Source organism: Triturus cristatus, chromosome 6 (assembly GCF_964204655.1).
Source record: "Triturus cristatus chromosome 6, aTriCri1.1, whole genome shotgun sequence".
Lineage (NCBI taxonomy): Eukaryota > Metazoa > Chordata > Amphibia > Caudata > Salamandridae > Triturus > Triturus cristatus.
This window is the reverse complement of record NC_140589.1, coordinates 1,223,253,459-1,223,272,186: the sequence shown is the minus strand read 5'-3', so window position 1 is coordinate 1,223,272,186 and position 18,728 is coordinate 1,223,253,459. Positions and strand designations below refer to the sequence as shown.

At 44.6% G+C, this 18,728-nt stretch overlaps 1 protein-coding gene across 2 annotated transcripts in view; it reads left to right on the top strand.

The window, feature by feature from the left end:
• Positions 1 to 18,728, top strand: part of REV3L (REV3 like, DNA directed polymerase zeta catalytic subunit) — a 1,079,635-nt gene that overhangs the window by 598,493 nt on the left and 462,414 nt on the right. For both annotated transcript variants that reach the window (XM_085612140.1, XM_085612139.1), the window contains exon 11: positions 4,459 to 4,699. In XM_085612140.1, coding sequence (XP_085468266.1) covers positions 4,459 to 4,699 — 241 coding nt within the window. The remainder of the gene's footprint in view (positions 1 to 4,458; positions 4,700 to 18,728) is intronic.

Genomic DNA, 18,728 nt, shown 5'->3' with positions numbered 1-18,728 from the left:
AAAGGCAAAACCAAGAAAGTAGAAAAGCGACTAAAATGATTCCCTACACCCTTCCCCTCCCACTAACAAGGTGTGTGGTGGTGACTCTACAGATGATGGCTGGGTGTGTGGCTAGGTAGAAGTTTAGGGTGCTAGAACTGAAAGAGATGCATGTCTCTAACGGTCGAGGGGCATACCGCCAGCGACAGGCCCCGCGTGAAAAAGGCTACCAGAGGACCCCATTTATATTCAAAGCTTTTATTGTCATCGCAGAATATGTCCGCCATTCTTTCTAGGCAAGGGATTTTCCAAAGTTGTGCATGCCAGACTGAGGTGGTGGGGGCGGTCTTCCATTTCCACGCTTTTGCTAGTGTTATTTTCGCTGCACCTATACAGATCCACATGATGGATTTATCACCCTTGGTCTGGTGCTCTAGAGTGGGGTCTCGTAAACCTAAGAGGACTTCTTCCATGGTGGTTGCGCCAGGATATCCCAGCATAGTTTTAAGTTGAGCCAGGATTTCCTCCCAGAAGGGCCGTATAGTGGGACAATCCCACCAGATGTGCTTGAAATCGCCTAGAAGCTCACAGCCCCTCCAACACCTATCTGACGAGTTCGGGAACACTCATTTGAGTTTGGCCGGGTGTAGGTACCAGTCCATTAGAGTTTTTAAATGTGCTTCCCTGATTTCTAGGGAGTGATTAAATTTCGAGATGTCAGGTCATAGCGCCACCCATTTCTTATCTTGTATGTCCCGTTGCAGCAGGCCTTCCCACATGGTCATGTATCGCGGTTGAGCTGTCGGCGTAGAGGAGAGTAAATAATTGTAGAGGAAGGATATCACCCCTTTCATAGAACCCACTGTTCGGACCTACTTTTCAAACCCGGTCTTCTTCCTAGTAGCATTATCCCGTATATGAGGGGTGAGTGCCCAATGTTGAAGTTGGAGATAGTGAAAGTGTTCTTCTGGTGGTAAGTGAAATTCCCGTCTACAGTTATCAAAGGTTAAGATGTCGTAGTTGTGGAATAAGTGGTCAAGGATAAGACAGCCTCCCTCACTCCAAGCGTCAAATGGGCCTTAGTTCTATTTTTTTTTAAACACATTGAGCACTGGGGCAGAACAGGTTTTTATGAAAATATATTTTGAATAAAGATTTTCTGTAGCTATACTAAAAAATCCTGCTGCAGAAGCTACAAAGGGATAGAAAAACAACGAAGACAAATAACTGAGGTTTATTTACATTGTGGGTCAAATGTAGAAGACGAAAGATATTGCAGCATTGTTAGCATATATGCTCTGCAATGACATGCGGTGGTGGTTAGCATTATATAAATGCGAATAACATAACATCTGAGAGAATAGACAAACGTTGCGTTCTTTGTCCTGTCTGATCTGTGAGTGGTTACATCTGTGTCATCATTGACATAATATTTTTATGTAAGAGATTTGGGAGGGACATCCCTGCCGATAATATGGGTCGATGATTGACATTAAGTATTATCCCAGGCCTATACTATAAGAGCAAAGTAAAACATTAAGGAATATGTACTTGTACTAATACATATTACTTTTCAAAACAGCAATTGCCCTACTTCAGGGCAAAATTGAAAATGATGAATTATCTGGGGATCGTTTTTCAGCCAATTCTTTACTCGTGCTTTCTTGCTGGCAACATTAGGAAACTCTTGATCCTTACTTTGGTTGCTAGAGGCATAATTTTACAACGTCCTGTGAACATTTTACATTGGCAGATCCTTTAAATTGTTAATCTTTTCTGGACCCCACGATTGGATGGCAGCGACAGAAGCGGAGTATATGAAAACTTTGCTCTGAGATATAGGTGTTGGCTCTCTAAATACGTTTTACATTTTGTATTTTCATCTTGGTGATAATTGTTTTATACATGCACTTAAACAACTGTGATGGAAAGTTAAGCTGAAAATCAATATTACTGAATTTTGCTCCTACTATTTTCTTTTTTTTAACATATATGGTTGGATTATTGGAGCAATTGTGTTTATTTCAACTAACATGGTAATGGAAAGAAATGCTTGAATGAAGCTCAGCGATCGCTTGGACCTTATTCCAGTCCATCATTTTGCACCCACTATGCCACAACGGAGCGAGACCTGCCATATCCAAGTTAGTCTTGAGCCTGCTCCTACAGGGACAGGCCATGCCAGACCCGACCCCATCTAGATGGAAACATAAGCAATCCCATTCCGGTGTTGACCTACATAGGTTTTGTCAGTGGGGTACAGCTTGAGTTTGTAGCACAGTTCGCACCAGACCCACTTTTGGACAGACCCATCACACTTAACAAGGTAAAGTGAGGAATGTTTAATCTCAGCAATTGGTGATCAGTCACCCTGCTTTTCAGTCCATTATTTTCCATTCCAGATAAAGACAAGTCCTATGTCACAGCATAGAAAAGTAAGCTGCCTGATTCTGTACTAGCTGTAGTTGGTGTATGGTTTTGGACTGTCAGAACCACTGCTATATTTGAGTCACGTAATATTGTGAGATTCATTGTCCAGTGAGAACAGCACAGGCATGGGAAGTTTGCTGCTTGATCTGTCGTTCCTAAAGTACCACCTTAGTGGACACATTTATTTGAAGCACAACGGACAAGATGACATCAAACATCTCAAAGTTGTTGGCTGCATTCTGGACAGTGGGCAGACCAAGTATTGACCTCCACATGAATCGGAGAGGTCAAGGTACTAAGGCACTTAGTAGCATTAACACACATTTTGTTTTATTCAGACAAAAACCGTTAAAGTTAATCCACCCTTAAATGTAGATGACGTTGTCATGATAGCACCATTCTTGTTCACCTCAAAAAATGATGATGGTTTAAACCCAGATCAGTTGACTGGGGTGAGTGCTTGCAATATTTAACACTCCGTCCATCATCCGCTTTGGTTTTGCTTTGTTCGCCCTAAGTTGGCAGGGTATGCCCAGACGTAGGTCCCTTGCTCACTTTGCCACTGGATTCAAGATAGCCTGGCTGATGAGGGTTATGAACCCGAGACCGGTCCCAGGATGCTTGTTTCCGGTCCAGGGAAGACATGGCTTGGCAGTTCGGGCTGGACTGTTCCCATGAGGCACAGGGTCAGACTGATTTGTATATTGCCATGTCTGAACTGGGTTGGCGGAGTGAGCAAAAGAATGATGATGGATTAAACCCAGATCAGTTGACTGCGGGTGAGTGCTTGCAATGTTCAACACTCCGTCCATCATCCCCTTTGGTTTTGCTTTGTTCACCTCAGTATCGCCATCAAGTATGAGATTTACAGTTGCATGACTGCTGAGCTTGTGGGCCATCAGCATCATGTACTACATGATGAAGGTTAATAATACCGCACGTGATATCAGTGGTAGGTGATAAGAGGGATTCCAGTTCCAGCTGGTGGGAATGGATGGAAAAAAAGGAAGCAAACCACATAAGCTGGTGCCATCAGTAATCAATGCCCTCTTTCAATGCTTAGGAGGATGTACTAACCAACTGCAATTTAGCTCTTGGACAAGCCAAGTAGCATTAAATGCAGTAAGGGTTGTTCGCCATTGACAGTAAGTAGCTCTTTCAAGACATTCATAAGTAGGATTATTGTACCATGGCAGGGACAAGAATGCTTATTACATCATTTCATTTTTTAGAGCTATTGTTTGCAGTGTGAGAGACTGGTCAAAATTCTGAGACTTCACCGCAGTAGAGTATTTTGACATGTCTAAAGTTTGTCAGGATCACATTTTGCGCGCTTGGCTTCTTAAGTAATAGGGTGGTGTAACATCTTGCTCTTAATGTGTGGTGGTTTCATCACAGCTACATGAAGGCTTGATGAGTTGAGATACTTGCATCTTTTGCAGGGGCCAATTATTTAATTAACGTTGGGTCCCCAAAAAAATCAAGATCATGCCAAACTCAGCAAGACTAGCTACTCTTGACAGTGCGCTGATATGGCTTCTGATTGAGAGAAGAATAAAATCTACATGTTGCAAGGACATCAATCAAGGAAATGATGAGTTACCATGAGGCCTCGTGCAGGTGTTGAGGTGGAGCTGAGCTGTAAGCCTTTGGGAAGGGAGCAACTATTTTTGTAAGATGCAGACATGTTTCTTCGAAGAGCTCTCTGCATTTTCTAAGCTTTGCAATCAACTCTCTTGCTTTTCATAGTGTTCAATTGTAACCTCTGCTGGAAAGATGCCAGGTGACAGTTTACTTTCTTGCTTTGTTTTTAATGTATGGTTGATGTGTCCGACTGCTTGTCCCTAAGATGATCCTGATCACATATTCTTACTTGCATTCTTTTTTTCTGTAATACCTTGTGTTGAAAGCACTTCACGTCTAGGTTCCTCTCTTGGCCTTTTGACGTAAATGTCACGCTTTTTGGAAGGCTTTGCCATTTTATCTGTGGCTACTGATAGAGATCCTGCATGTGCTAAGGTGTATAGTATGTTTGTATTCTATGTGCAGTGAACAACAGTCAGGATCAAGCCTTAATAAACCTTTTGGCTGGCTTGGAAGATGACGGCTACCAAGGAAATGGTTCCCGGCTATCTTCACAGCAGCAGCGCTTCAGTGAGACTTGCAGCACCCTGCAGAACAGTGATGATGAGGAAAACAACCCCCAGTTGACAAAGGAAGATATGGAGCTGAGTATGTTGATGTCGCAAAGATGGGACAGCACTATAGAAGAGGACGATGCCAAGCGACAGTAGGTTTCCAACTGCTTTACAGTTTTTTCTAGTCTGAAACGTCTTAAACATCTTGGTTATGAATGACTAAGCAAGAGTTTTGTCTGATCTACAGAATAGGAAGTTTTTGAAAATGTGTTTTGAATCAGGTTTTCAGCAGTCAATGCAAGTAGATATATTCCGATCAGTGCTACTGCTCCTCTTTTTACAAAGGTCAAAAGTTATTGTTAGGAATCAAACAAGTCACCATGTTGAAGCATGCTCTCACACAAGATAATTGTCATTATCAGCGTGTTACAGTCTGATACTTTAAATGCAGTTTGTGTCGATTTTTCCTAAACACCACTGTTGTATATGTCCCTTACAACCATGGATGACAAACACATTCACAACATCACCCACCCCTTGACTGACTTGGGTCAGATGACACAGATTTTCAATATGCCAGATAACACATATTTTAGGTTGATTATGCTGACGTTCTGTTTGCCGGGCACCCAGCCGTTAGTAAGATGATTGGTTAGTCTAATTATCATTAAAGGTGGGTGAGTGATACAGATCAGGATATGGAATGGAAATGTAAACACTAACGTTCCTTGGCCACTGAGGCCATAATTGATGTACGCTAGGAGCTGCATGGCATCTTTTTTTGTTTGTGGGTGCCATTGCTGAAGTGCAGCTACCAAATGCAATTGAGTGTAGCTTGGCCCAAAAGTAGTTGTCTAACCCAAACCTCTTGATCGCATTCATAGCTGTTATTTTGCAGCATGAATCTTTTTTGGATTCACATACTGTGCTTTATTCTGCCATATATTGGTTGGGTCCAGGAGATTTCTTTTTTTCTTTCTTGTTTTTCGACTTGGGCGTCGACCAGTAGATGAGAGTATCCAATCCCCTATGACCTCAATCATCAGCTGACAATGACCCCATGCATGGTTGCCATTTTGGAATTCAGTGGGCATCGAAGGGCACTGAAAACGATGGAAAAAACACAGAGGAAATGCAGGTTTTTCCATCGAGCTTCAACCACGGAGGTCAGAGAAATGTACTGTCGGGGATTGATGGTTTTCCTGAGAGATGGAAGGATCCTTTTAGATTTTGTCCTAGCTGACACCACAAAATTCGTCGAAAGTACAAATGCAAGGTTTGTAACCTTTGTATGCCAAATGACCTGAATTCCAAGGGGTGCAGGGCTTGCAAAGAGTTTCTCTCCATGGTCCTTTAAGGTAAGAGAGGAACAAGGATGGGCACTAATGCCATGATGCAGTCGCAGACCAAACTGGACTGGTCGAAACATAAAGATACCTTTGGGGATAAGCCTTCTAAATCTGACTTGACTCCTATAGGGGATCAAGTTTGGGGGAAGGATAAGGAGCCTAAAGGAACAGACAGCTAAAGCCAGAAAAGAAAGGCACTCCATACAGAACAATGTGCACTCCTAAGTCGAGAGGAAACAGCGTTGACTTAAATCAGAAATGGAGTCTGGCGACTCCCTTTAAGGGTTTAGTATTCCTGCTAGGGCATAAGAGAGCAAGGTAGTAGACAAAGGATATTAAGACCTGTAGATTCCCACAGCATCAGAACCTCAAGAAAAAGAACACTTCTCTGAAGAAGAATAGTATGGAAAAATACTGGAAACAGCAAGTTATGTAAAAGGGTAGCTGGATTTGGACATTGACTCACCAGAGGAGTGATTGAGTCCTACCTCTCACGACCATCACCGTTTGATTATATCTTTGTATAAGAAGCAGGAATAAAAGGGAAAGCTAACACTTACCGGGTACAATTAAAGGAGGGGTAGACCAAATCCTGTTTCCTGCTGGAGCCTTAGCTCCCTGCTCAAAAAGAAAAACCTGTGTCTGCTTGTGCTGCCAAGTGTCATAGATCAGGGCATGGTTGCTTTTAATGATCCATTCTCTTCCAAGGTAGTCCCATGTAGAGTGTAGAAGAAATGTAAGCACTCCACAAGAGATCCAACATACATTAAGAGTAATGCTCCAGCAGATTCTTATACTCTCCACTGCTAGAAAGAGAGCCGGTACCCCTTTGTCTACAGGATCCATACCAGAAAAAGAGAGTAAGAGAACAGAGATGATGGGAAGAAAAATTGTGAGGTCAGTTGCAGCATAGTGGCATTTAGCAAATTTAATGCCCTCCTAAACAGATGTGGCCACCAACAATAGAAGGAGATAGAGGCCCTAATGCAACATCTTTCAAACCAATATGACAAGCTTGGGCAAAGCCAGTAGGTCTCGTCTATGCAACAGTTATTGGCTTTACTAATAAGTTTTAGCCGTGTTGTACACCAGCCTGGCTGCTTTTCAGCATGGCTAAAAGTTAGTGTCGTAGAGTGGGGTGTTGTAGAGTGGTTTGGAGAGGAAGTTGTGTAGAGTGGAGTAAAGGTTTGTGGAGTAGAGTGTTGTAGAGTGGACTAGAGTGTTGTGGAAGGGCGTAGTGTGGAGTAGTGTAGTGTAGAGTGGTGCAGCGTAGAGTGGAGTAAATGTTCCAGAGTAGAGTGCTGCAGTGTACATTAGAGGGTACTGTCGCAGAGTAGAGTGATGCAGCGTACAGTAGAGTAAACTATTGCAGAATAGAGTAGGGCAGCATAGAGTGGAGCAAAGTGTTGCAGAATTGATTGGAGTGACGTGGAATGGAGGGGTGTAGAGTGGAATGCCATAGAGTAGAGTATTGTAGAATGGAGTGTCTTGGAGTGGCTTAGCAGAAATTACATTGAGTGGAGTGGCATAGACTGGCTAACAGTAGCATGGTGCAGTGTTGTCTCGTGGAGGAGCATAGAGTAAAGTGTTGTGGAATGGAGTAAAGTGGCGTAGCATGGAGCGTCGTAGAGTGGAATAAAGGGTGGTAGAGTGGTATAAAGGGCGGTAGAGTACAGTGGGGTGGCATTGAGTGAAGTAAAGTGTAGTGGAATGGTGTGGAGTGGCATGTAGTGGAATAGAGTCGAGTTTCGTGGGGAGGCATGAAGTGGCAGAGTGTCATAGAGTGTAGTGATGTAGAGTGGAGTAGATGTCATATAATAGAGTATCATAGAGTGGCATGTGGTAGAGTAGTGTAATGTAAATAGTTACTTATAAAGCGCACAGCTACTCCACAGAGTGTCCCGGCGCTGAAAGACCTTGAGACAGACATCAGCACTAAAACAGAAGGCAGCATAAAACCGTACTATTGTAGGAAAAGCCAAGTTTTAAGCTGCTTCCTGAAGGTAAGCAGATCTTGCAACTGCCTGAGAGACAATGGAAGACAGTTCCATAAACGGGAGGCCAGGACTTGAAAGGAGCGACCGCCTAGTCGGGAGTGGGAAAACTTAGGGGTGGTCATCAGAAGCTGCGATGAAGAGCTCAGGGCTCTTCGCGGCACGTAGTGCTGAATCATTTTCCTGATACATACGGCTCCAGTATCATGTAGGGCCCTGAAAGCCAGGACCAGAGCTTTAAAATGAATCCTCTTCCAGACCGGCAGCCAGTGCAGGGACTTCAAATGGATAGACATTCTCGCTCTGGGTCCTAACATGAGAATTGCTCTGGCCGATGCATTCTGGCCACCTTCAGGCGGTTTAATAGATAATCCGGTAGGCCCAGGTACAAGACGTTGATTTAGTCTAGCCTTGATACAATCAGAGCTTGGACTAGTCTTCTGTACTTAACTGGCAGCAGGTGAATAAAGTTCTTTAACATTTTTAATAGGCCAAAGCAGGTACCGGCAACTGTTTGGATCCTAGCCTTCATAGATAAGTTAGCATCTAGCTTGATTCCTAAGTTCTTCAAAGTGCTTACAGAGGCTGCGGGGGGGGGGGGGGGGGCATATCCTGCGGCCACCACTGGCGCCACGCTTCGCATGGTTAGGGACCGAAGAAATGATCTCCGATTTCTCTGGGTTGCACTTTAATTGGTTCTGCCTAAACCAGAACACCTTCGACAAGCAGATTTAATCTCCACCTCTAAAATCGGCACCCTTTCACAGGTGAACAGCAATTGCATATCATCAGCATTTGATACTATTTTAGCGCCATGAGCCTCAGCTAAAAGCGCAAGGATAGCCATATAGACATTAAAAAGTGTGGGGCTCAGGATCGATCCCTGAGGGACACCTACCTTCATGGAGGGGGTGGAAGCCGCAAAGGGAGGGGACCAAATTGTTTGCTGTGGTTCACTTAAAAAGAAAGAGAACCACTTGAATACCGTACCACCAACGCCACACTCCTGGAGCCTCTGCAAGAGCCGGTTGTGGGGCACGGTATCAAAGGCCACGGAGAGGAGAGGTCGAACAGTATCAACACTGCTTTTCCCCCTTTATCTAGTGTCTCTTTAATAGTTTCGGAGACTTCCAACAGGCCTGTTTCTGTACTAATATTCACTCTGAAGCCCGACTGATGGAGTACATGGTTGGCTTCCACATATTCGGTGGTGACTAAATTCACATATTTTTCCAAAACTTTGGTAAAAAAGGGAAGTAATGATGTCGGCCTATAATTGGAGGTCACCAAAGGGTCTGCGGAAGGCTTCTTTAGTAGAGGGCGAATTTTTGCATTTTTCCATCTAGATGGGACCTGCCCCTTTTGCAGTGAGGTGTTCAAAATCCAATTGACGGCTGGATTTATAATTTCAGCTATAGATGACAGTGCTTTGGCTGGACATGAATCCGAGGGCGAGCCTGACTTAAGGGTTTTCATTATTTCCAGAGATTTTTCCAGGGAAACTGGAGGAAACTGGTTGAGGAAGGGGTCTGTTACAGGATTGGCAGGGGTTGACAGCCCTGTCATTGCTTCCTTCGCCCGGAGCGGAGTTTCAAAGGAATTTTGAATAGTTTTGATTTTATTGTGAAAAAAACACGGAAGATGGTTAATCCACTCACTGGTGGGGGTAAACAGACAGTCCACCGCACTAGGGGAAAATACATTTTGTTCAATTTTAAAGATGTCCTTACTTTTGCTCCCGGCTAACTTGATTTTGGAAGAGAAGAATTTTTTCTTTTTCTCGCGAATTTTATTATAGTGGACTTTGTGGGCCTGTTTTTAGCTAGTTTTGTCCTCGGGATTGAAATTATTCCGCCACACTCTCGCCAAGAGTTCACATGCACATGGGGGGTGGCAGGCAAGCTCCAATGCGCGGTGACGTAGCCAGTTCTCCAAACATTGCCACTGAGAGGAATCGGTGCTGCCTAAATTCACCACTCATGGCATCAGGAGTGATTTGGTGAAATGATCTAAAACTGCTGAGGCGGGGTTTGCCGTGTGATTGAGAGCAATACGGATCCATTGCGTACTCTAAAGCCTAGGAGAAAGTGATCAGACCACACTAATGGGAGGGGTGCGTCTATTTCTATCCTGGCATTAGAGAAAATCTGCTCCAAGATGTGTCCCTTCTCAAGAGTTGGATGGTGAACATATGGGACCAAATTGAGAATCTCTAGAGATTCCCGGAGCCTAATAGGCTCCTGTTCAGCTGAGTTGTGCATGTGGATGTTAAAATATCCTAGCACCAGGCAGTGTTTGTATTTGGTGGCAAAGGGAGAAATGACATGACTAATAGACTCGATGAACTTTCTGACCGGGCCAGGTGGCCTATAGATTAGTACGCCCACCACAGATTGATGTGCAAACGCGACAAAAAGAAAGCCAAGACCTTCGGCCCAGTCTACCTCCTCTATGGGTAATATGGAGCAGGAAAAGTATTTTTAAAAATGATGGCGATGCCTCCCCCTCTACCCACTGACCGATCATTTCTTATGATCAGGTAGCCGGGGGGAATGGCACTCGCAATGGTGGAATTGGAGCCTTCATTGTACCACGTTTCATTTAGAAACATTAAGCCTGGGTTTTTGTCAAGCAGCAGATCATAAAGTAGTAGTTTATGTTTTTTTACGGAACGGGTATGCAGTAGCAAAGCCTTTAGCTGGCCATCCTCCCATGTGGCTGATCTAAATGGGTGCCCGGGCTAAGCTTCGCCCCGCTCCCCGCATTAATCTCACTGAGGGGCATTATCCCCAGTACATACGCAGTCACCAGAGCACCTACCTTCAGAACAGCCACATAGCACCCTCACAGTCAGTACAGAATGGCATTGGTACAGGGAAATATTTACCATATGACTCCAGATCCATGGTATCAATATGATGCGGATCTGGTGGATGATACAGATCCGGACCCCTGCCCCGCAAAACCCTCACTACCTGATGATGCCACATCATATTATGAAGTCGATCAGAGCCGTTCACTACCATAAAGTGGATTTTCACGCTTTAGAGGATGAGGAGGATTTTGTAGTGGAGACACTAAATAAGTCGCACAGAACAGTTCAATCCCCTCCTATGTTAATAGGCATGCTTAAATCCACACAGGAAATATTAAAACAGCCATTGAAGCCCAGGGTTATAACTCCTAGGGTGGACAAAAAATTAAAAGTGTGTCCATCAGACTGGGTATATATCAGTGGACAAGTTCCCCCTGACACATTAGTGGTACACACTGCTAGAAAAAGAGCAAACTCAGAGCACTGGAGATGCCCTGCCCACAGGTAAGGGAAATAAAAATGTGAAGCAGCAGGTAAACATGTTGCTGCTCAAGCAGCTAATCACTTACGTGTCGCCAATTCTGTGGGATTACGTTCGGTTATAACGGAGCCCAGTGGGATGAGATGCAGAAGCTACTGCAACACCCCTCAGATTAATATTTTCAAAAGGGGACTCAGTTGGTAGCAGAAGGTAGAATCATATCAAATGCCACTATAAAATGTGCACTGGATTCTGCTGATAGCAGTGCAAGAGAAATAAACACTAGTTTTCTCATTAGGCGTCATGCATTACTAAGGTTCTTGGGCTTTAGGCCCTATGTGCAACACCATTGTTTAAACCTACCGTTTGATGTCTAAAATCTGTTTGGGCCACAAGGGATGACATGCTAGAAAAACTAAAAAAAAAAAAAAAGATATAGATACAGCTAAAGCCATGGGTGCCCAGCATAGAAGTTTCTTTCGGAGGAAGCAGTATAGAGAAGCAGCAAGACCTGGTACATCATTCGATTCAGGTAATGAGCAAAAACAGCAAGGCTCTTATCAGGCACAATACCTCAGAGAAACCTACTATAGGTGGTCACACTATAAAAACAATCGAGGAAGAGGTCCTGGTTCCACCTCAAAATCAACCACACCCACTTAACTGTGACCACCTAAGTCTCCCCCTCAGCATATAACACTGGTATGGGACAGCTACAGCAGTACCACCAACAATGGACACAAATCACCACCAATCAATGGGTTCTATCTATCATCAAAGACTGGTATTGTCTATACCTCACAAATGCACCACCCACAGTGCCACCTCAGACACAAACTATGTCACCAGAACATGTTACACTCTTCCAAGAGGAGGTTCAAGCTCTTCTTCAAAAAGGAGCTATAGAAATTGTCTCAAAGCAACACGTGGGACACTATACTCACTATGCTTCCTCATTCTCAAGAAGAACAAGCCTATTCTAGACCTCGGGCCACTCAACAGTTACATGTCCTCTGAACACTTTAACAAGGTCATGCTACAAGATGTGATACCATTGCTACAGCAAGGATATTTTATGACAGCCTTAGACGTCAAAGTTAACGGTGTTATTTTCGGAGTAACTACAGCTCCAAGAGTATTCACCAAAAGCCTTGTAGTTGTAGCAGCTCACCTCATAAGGGGCAGGGAATACATGTTTTCCCCGATTTAGATGATTGGCTCATCAAAATTCCTACCAAGCACCAATGCCTGTAGCACACATAACAGTTAATCAACCTGCTACACAAATTAGGATTTACTCTCCGTATAGCAAAGTCTCACCACCAACCTTTGCTAGTGCTATCGTTCCTAGGAGCAATATTAAACTCTGTCTCAGCCAAAGTCTTTCCCTGTTCTGAAAAGGTACAAAAGTTCTAGCATGCATTACTTCGGTTTCAACCACAGCATCAAGTCAATGTTAAAAGTCATGAGCTTTCTAAGAATGATGGCATCATGCGTATCCTTAGTACCAAACGCTTGACTACATATACGTCCCCTTCAATGCACTCTTCAATCACACTGGTCTCATGCGGAGCGGTATCTACAAGATCTAGTGTTGGTTGGGCCAGCGACCCATCGCTCTCTGCAGTGGTGTAACAGCAACAATCTGTCAGGATTGCCGATATCAGACCAAAGATGGCGGCACACTACCGCGCATGCGCGAAGAAGTCGGGCAGGTAGAAAAGCCTGACTTCCTGTGAAGACGAGGCTTCGCGTTCTAGTGTTGCTCCGTATCTGAATTCAGACTTCCTGTTTCGAAAGAATTCCCGAAGTTATCCTGCAGCGGTTTGGTACAACCGCGTCTTCGTCTCCTTGTTATCTCTTTCAGCTTCAGTTCAAACGTCCGTCCTGTGTCCAAAGTTATGGACTGCCTCATGTTCCCCTTTTTTGGCCCCTCGCCCTAGGTGTAGCCGGACAATTCACTGCTCCATTTGCCTTATGGTGAAGCTGGTTGTGGCGTGCTCCACCCGCCGTCCGGATTTTGTCCCGTCGGCCGGTTGGGTTTCGTGACATCGGTATTGGCCACTGTGAGCTTCAAGCAATTCGTGTTCCGCTGCATCTGGAGGGGGCCCCCATTTTCCACCAGTCCTTTTTCTTTTCCTTTCTTTCTGGGAACTATGTAGTACCTGTGAAATGGGTACGGTGTAGTACTTCTGGATTTGGTGCTACGACCTATTTAAAGCTCATCTAAGACCCGTCGTCGCTGGAGTCAACTCTTGGTGTTACGGTAACAGCGCTGTAGGAGAGCGATATATATAATATACCCTGCTTCTGTTCCTTGCCTTAATGTTGTATCTATTTTGTAGGAATAGACTGTCGCTTGGAGAATTAACCTGGTCCACATTACCTGTATTCCCTCACCTGTGATACTCCTGTTTGATGCCCAAGTCTACCGTCACACCCAGAGGCCCAGTCCTGTATACCCCTGATCCGAGGTTATACTTAAGGTTCTAGGTACTTTCATTCAATTAGTTAATACCCGGTCTCTATCTAGATTTGCTTATTAGGACACTACTCATTGTTTCTTTCCATTTCAGAGAGCTAAGGTCCTCCCATCGGCTTGTGAAGTGGTGGCTGAAATCCAGGGATTGTTTCCCCTTTCTGTTTCCCTTGTTTTGTTTCCCTTCTTTCCCCTGTTACCAGTGCACTCTAGTGTCTGATAGGGGCACTTGGTGATAGTGGAAAGTTGAGGCACTACCTACAGAATCCTGGAATTCCGTGACGCTCCTGCAGAAATCTCTTCCGGTAAGATTCTTACAGAACGCGAAGCCCAAGTGGTGTGTTCTGCCCGAGCGCCATGGACCTTCAGCAGGTGACGTTGGCAGATGTGGCCAATATGATAGGTAATTTACAGGCAGAAACTCAGGCGTTAGCCACTCGAGTGAATGTTTTACAGAGGGAGAGACAGATGGGTTCTGGGGGAGGAGGTTCTAGGGATCAAACCCCAGTGATGCATGTAACAACACCCTCGTCCATACCTCTAGCCCCACCTGAACGGTTCTCTGGCGAGTCAACCAGGTTTGCGGCATTCGTTAGCCAGTGCCAACTACATTTTACATGTAAAGCCCATTGTTTCCCTACAGACCAGGCGAAAGTCGCTTTTATGATTTCCTATTTAGGGGGATCGGCAGCTAATTGGGCAATACCGTTAATAGAAAGAGACGACCCCTTGTTGCAAGATTATGGAGCCTTCAAAGGAGAGTTTAAGAAGTTGTTTGACAAGCATACATTTACCCACTCGGCAGATACTGAATTACTCTCTCTTAAACAAGGAACTACAGATCTTACTGCATACATTACCACTTTTCAAAGGTTAGTGGTAGAGGCGGGTTGGCCAGAAGAGATACGCAGTGCTCTGTTTTACAAGGGCCTTAGAGAAGAAATCAAAGATGCTTTAGCCCAAATAGTAGATCCACCTGAGACCTGTAAAGAGCTTATAGATTTAGTGGTGAAAATGGATCATGGTATTCAAGAGCGTAAGAGAGAAAAGGTCAGGCCTGAAGTTCGAGTCATAACAGTACGAGATAGGAGAATAGAAGCTAGTCCAGCAGCCGAAGACGGATATCCTATGCAGATAGGTATTGTGAGAGGACCATTAGCTCCGGAGGAGAGACATCGAAGACGTGAAAACAGGCTTTGTTTATATTGTGGTAAGGCAGGGCACTTTCTCAGAACATGTCCCACAAAACCCATACAGAATAAGAAGGCGGAAAACTAGGAAGCCCGAGGCCCTGTGAGGCAAGGACCCCGGGTTATTCAGGTTTAAGTGTCTCCTCTTCTGACCCTGATAAAACCACTTCTAGTCATTTCTTTACCTTGGCAGACCTCTCTTGGGAACAAGGGAAGGCCCAGGTTTTAATAATAATTGATTCAGGAGCCTCAGGTAATTTTATGGATAGTACATGGGCACAGGAACATCACATAGGAAGAAGAAGAAAGGAATACCTTGAGAAGGTGACTTCTATTGATGGTAGTGCATTAAAATCAGGGCCTATCACACACCAGACAGTATCCGTACAAGTCACCATTAAACCAGGTCATCAAGAACTGCTAGAATTAGATCTGATTCAATCCCCTCAGTTCCCTGTTTTATTGGGTTTACCTTGGCTGAGGTTACATAACCCCCTTATTAACTGGAAGCAGGCAACTATGCAGTTTAGGCCTGAGTGCTGTGAAGCTCATCTCATGGCATCTGGTCAGGCGGAAGTCGTGGTTACCACTGAGGAAGGGAGTACATTACCTCTGGAATATCGTGATTTGAGGGCCATTTTTGATGCAGAAAAGGCTACGAGCCTTCCTCCTCATAGACCCTATGACTGTAGGATTGATCTACAGGCAGGAGCTAAAATACCCTGCAGTCGGGTTTACTCCCTCACTGAGAAGGAAAACATCTATCTGCGAGAATATCTTGACACTATGTTAGCAATCGGTTTTATTCGTCCTTCTAGATCACCTGCTTCCTCATCATTGTTTTTCATACCAAAACGTGAGGGTGGCCTTTGATGTTGCATTGACTATAGATCATTAAACAAGATCACTATTAAGAATAGATATCCTCTCCCGCTCATTTCATCTCTCTCCTTGAGAGAGTAAAGAACGCCCAAGTCTTTACTAAATTGGACCTGCGGAGGGTGTATCATTTAGTGCGAGTAATGGAAGGAGATTAGTGGAAGACCGCCTTCTGTCCAAAATATGGTTTGAGTATCTCGTAATGCCCTTTGGGCTCTGCAACGCCCCTTCGGCGTTTCAGTTTTTCATTAACGAGTTCCTCAAAGAGATGTTAGATGACTTTGTCATAGCCTATATAGATGACTTGTTAATCTTCTCTCCTTCTCTACAAGAACATATACTTCATGTACGTAAGGTGTTGGAACGTTTACAAGATAACCATTTATATTGTAAATTAGAGAAGTGTACATTCCATGTGCAAAAAGTAGCCTTTTGGGGTTTTATCATTTCACCCCAGGGTTTAAGCATGGCCCCCCAGAAAGTGAAGGAGATTCAAAGTTTTCTTGGGTTTGCCAATTTTTATAGGCGTTTTATTAAAGGATTTTCAGGACTAGTGGCACCCATAACAAGGTTACTGAAGAAGGGGGTTCCTTTTCTGTGGAGAGGAGAAGCTAATGAAGCCTTCTACACCCTGAAGAAAGCCTTAACTCAGGCTCCTGTACTGCATCACCCTGATCCTGTGTACCCATTTATATTGGAAGCCGATGCTTCTCAAGTGGCAGTGGGCGGAGTTCTTTCCCAGGCAGACCCATTGACAGGGGAGTTACATCCAGTAGTGTTCTTCTCACACAAACTAACACGAGCTGAGTTGAACTACGCAATTGGGGACAAGGAATTACTGGCCATTAAGAGGGCTTTTGAGGAATGGCGGCAATACCTGTTGGGTGCACGACACACAGTTACGGTGTTCACAGATCATCGTAATCTGCAGTTCTTAAAGTCTGCCAAGGCCTTATCTATGAGACAATTACGTTGGACTCAATTCTTTAGCGAGTACGATTTCACCATTCAGTATCGTGCAGGGAGGAAAAACGGTATGGCTGACGCCTTGTCCCATTTAGGGTTTACTCACCCGGAAGAACAGGTTGAAACACCCCTCATACTACCCAGGGATAGGTTTGTTGGAGGGACCATTTCAGAAGAGGAGTTTTTGGACAAAGTAAAAGCAGACCAAGCGTCAGAGCATATGCAAGAATTAGTCAGTTCACACGACCTCATATATAAAGCAGGCTTTGTTTATGTACAAGGAGGGCTTGTTCTTCCAACTCCAGAATTACAGAGACACGCGTTGGAGTGGTGTCATTCACACCCCTTAGCGGGATATCCAGGTATTAAAAAGACCATAGACTCATTACGAAGGTGTTTCTGGTGGCCTACCCTGTTAAAAGACGCTGAGCTTTACGTAAAGACATGTCATATCTGCGCTCAAAGCAAGGCGTCTCATCAAAATCTTATAGGGTTACTTCAGCCCTTGCCTACGCCTCCTCGCCCATGGCACACTGTATCCCTTGATCTTATTGTAGAATTACCATGCACTACTAAAGGACATAACACATTATTGGTGGTAGTTGAGCTATTCACGAAGACAGCTCATTTCATACCTCTACAGGGTCTGCCTACTTCCAAAGAACTGGCCTCTATTTTCTTACAACATGTGGTCCGTTTGCATGGATTTCCCTCTGTGTTAATTTCAGACAGGGTTGCCCAGTTTATTGTATGTTTTGGAGACATCTGTGTTCCCTTCTTCAAAGAGATGTACGACTGTCTTCTAGTCATCACCCACAGACAGATGGACAAACTGAGAGGGTTAACCAGTGTTTCGAGCAATACATAAGGAGTCAGGCTTTACATTCACTCACTGAATGGGATAGGATGGTATGGGTGGCAGAAATCGCTTACAATAGCAATCATCACACGTCCACCAAATACACACCTTTCTTTTGTTCATATGGATATCATCCTAAAATCTTGCCCTCCATAACATATTCTGATTGTACTGCTCCTGCAGCAACTGAGTTCATTCAGAACATTCATAACATACACAAACTTACACAGGAGAACCTAGATCAGGCAAAGGCCAATTACAAGAAAGGAGCTGATTTACATAGGCGCACTTAACCTTTGTATAAACTAGAAGATGAGGTCTGGTTGTCATCCAAGTACATACCCCTGCGAGGCCCCTGCAAGTTTAAACCTAAGTTTATTGGACCCTACAAGATCATAAAGGTGATTAATCCAGTGGCCATGAAATTGAACCTTCCTGCCTCCTTTAAGGTACATCCCGTTTTCCACGTTTCTCTGCTAAAACCTGTTGAACCTGGCACCCGTCTCCCTACGACCCCGGCTCCGGTATTCCTGGATGACGATGAGGAATATGAAGTAGAAGCCATCATAGACTCTAGAAGAGTTAGACGTCGTTTGCAATATTTGATTCATTGGAAGGGTTTTGGTATTGAGGAGCGCACTTGGGAACCTGCCAGTCACGTACATGCCCCAAGATTAGTTTGTCTGTTTCACAGAAGATATCCTGACAAGCCCAAACCAGTGGGGAGCTCTCTGGGGGGTGGGTGTACTGTCAGGATTGCCGATATCCGACCCAAGATGGCGGCACACTACCACGCATGCGCGAAGAAGTCAGGCAGGTAGAAAAGCCTGACTTCCTGTGAAGACGAGGCTTCGCGTTCTAGTGTTGCCCCGTATCTGAATTCGGACTTCCTGTTGTTTCAAAAGACTGCCCGGAGTTATCCTGCTGCGGTTTGGTACAACCGCGTCTTCGTCTCCTTGTTATCTCTTTCAGCTTCAGTTCGAACGTTCGTCCTGTGTTCAAAGTTCTGGACTGCCTTGTGTTCCCCTTTTTTGGCCCCTCGCCCTAGGTGTAGCCGGACAACTCACTGCTCCATTTGCCTTGTGGTGAAGCTGGTTGTGGCGTGCTCCACCCGCCGTCCGGATTTTGTGCCGTCGGCCGGCTGGGTTTCGTGACACCGGTATTGGCCA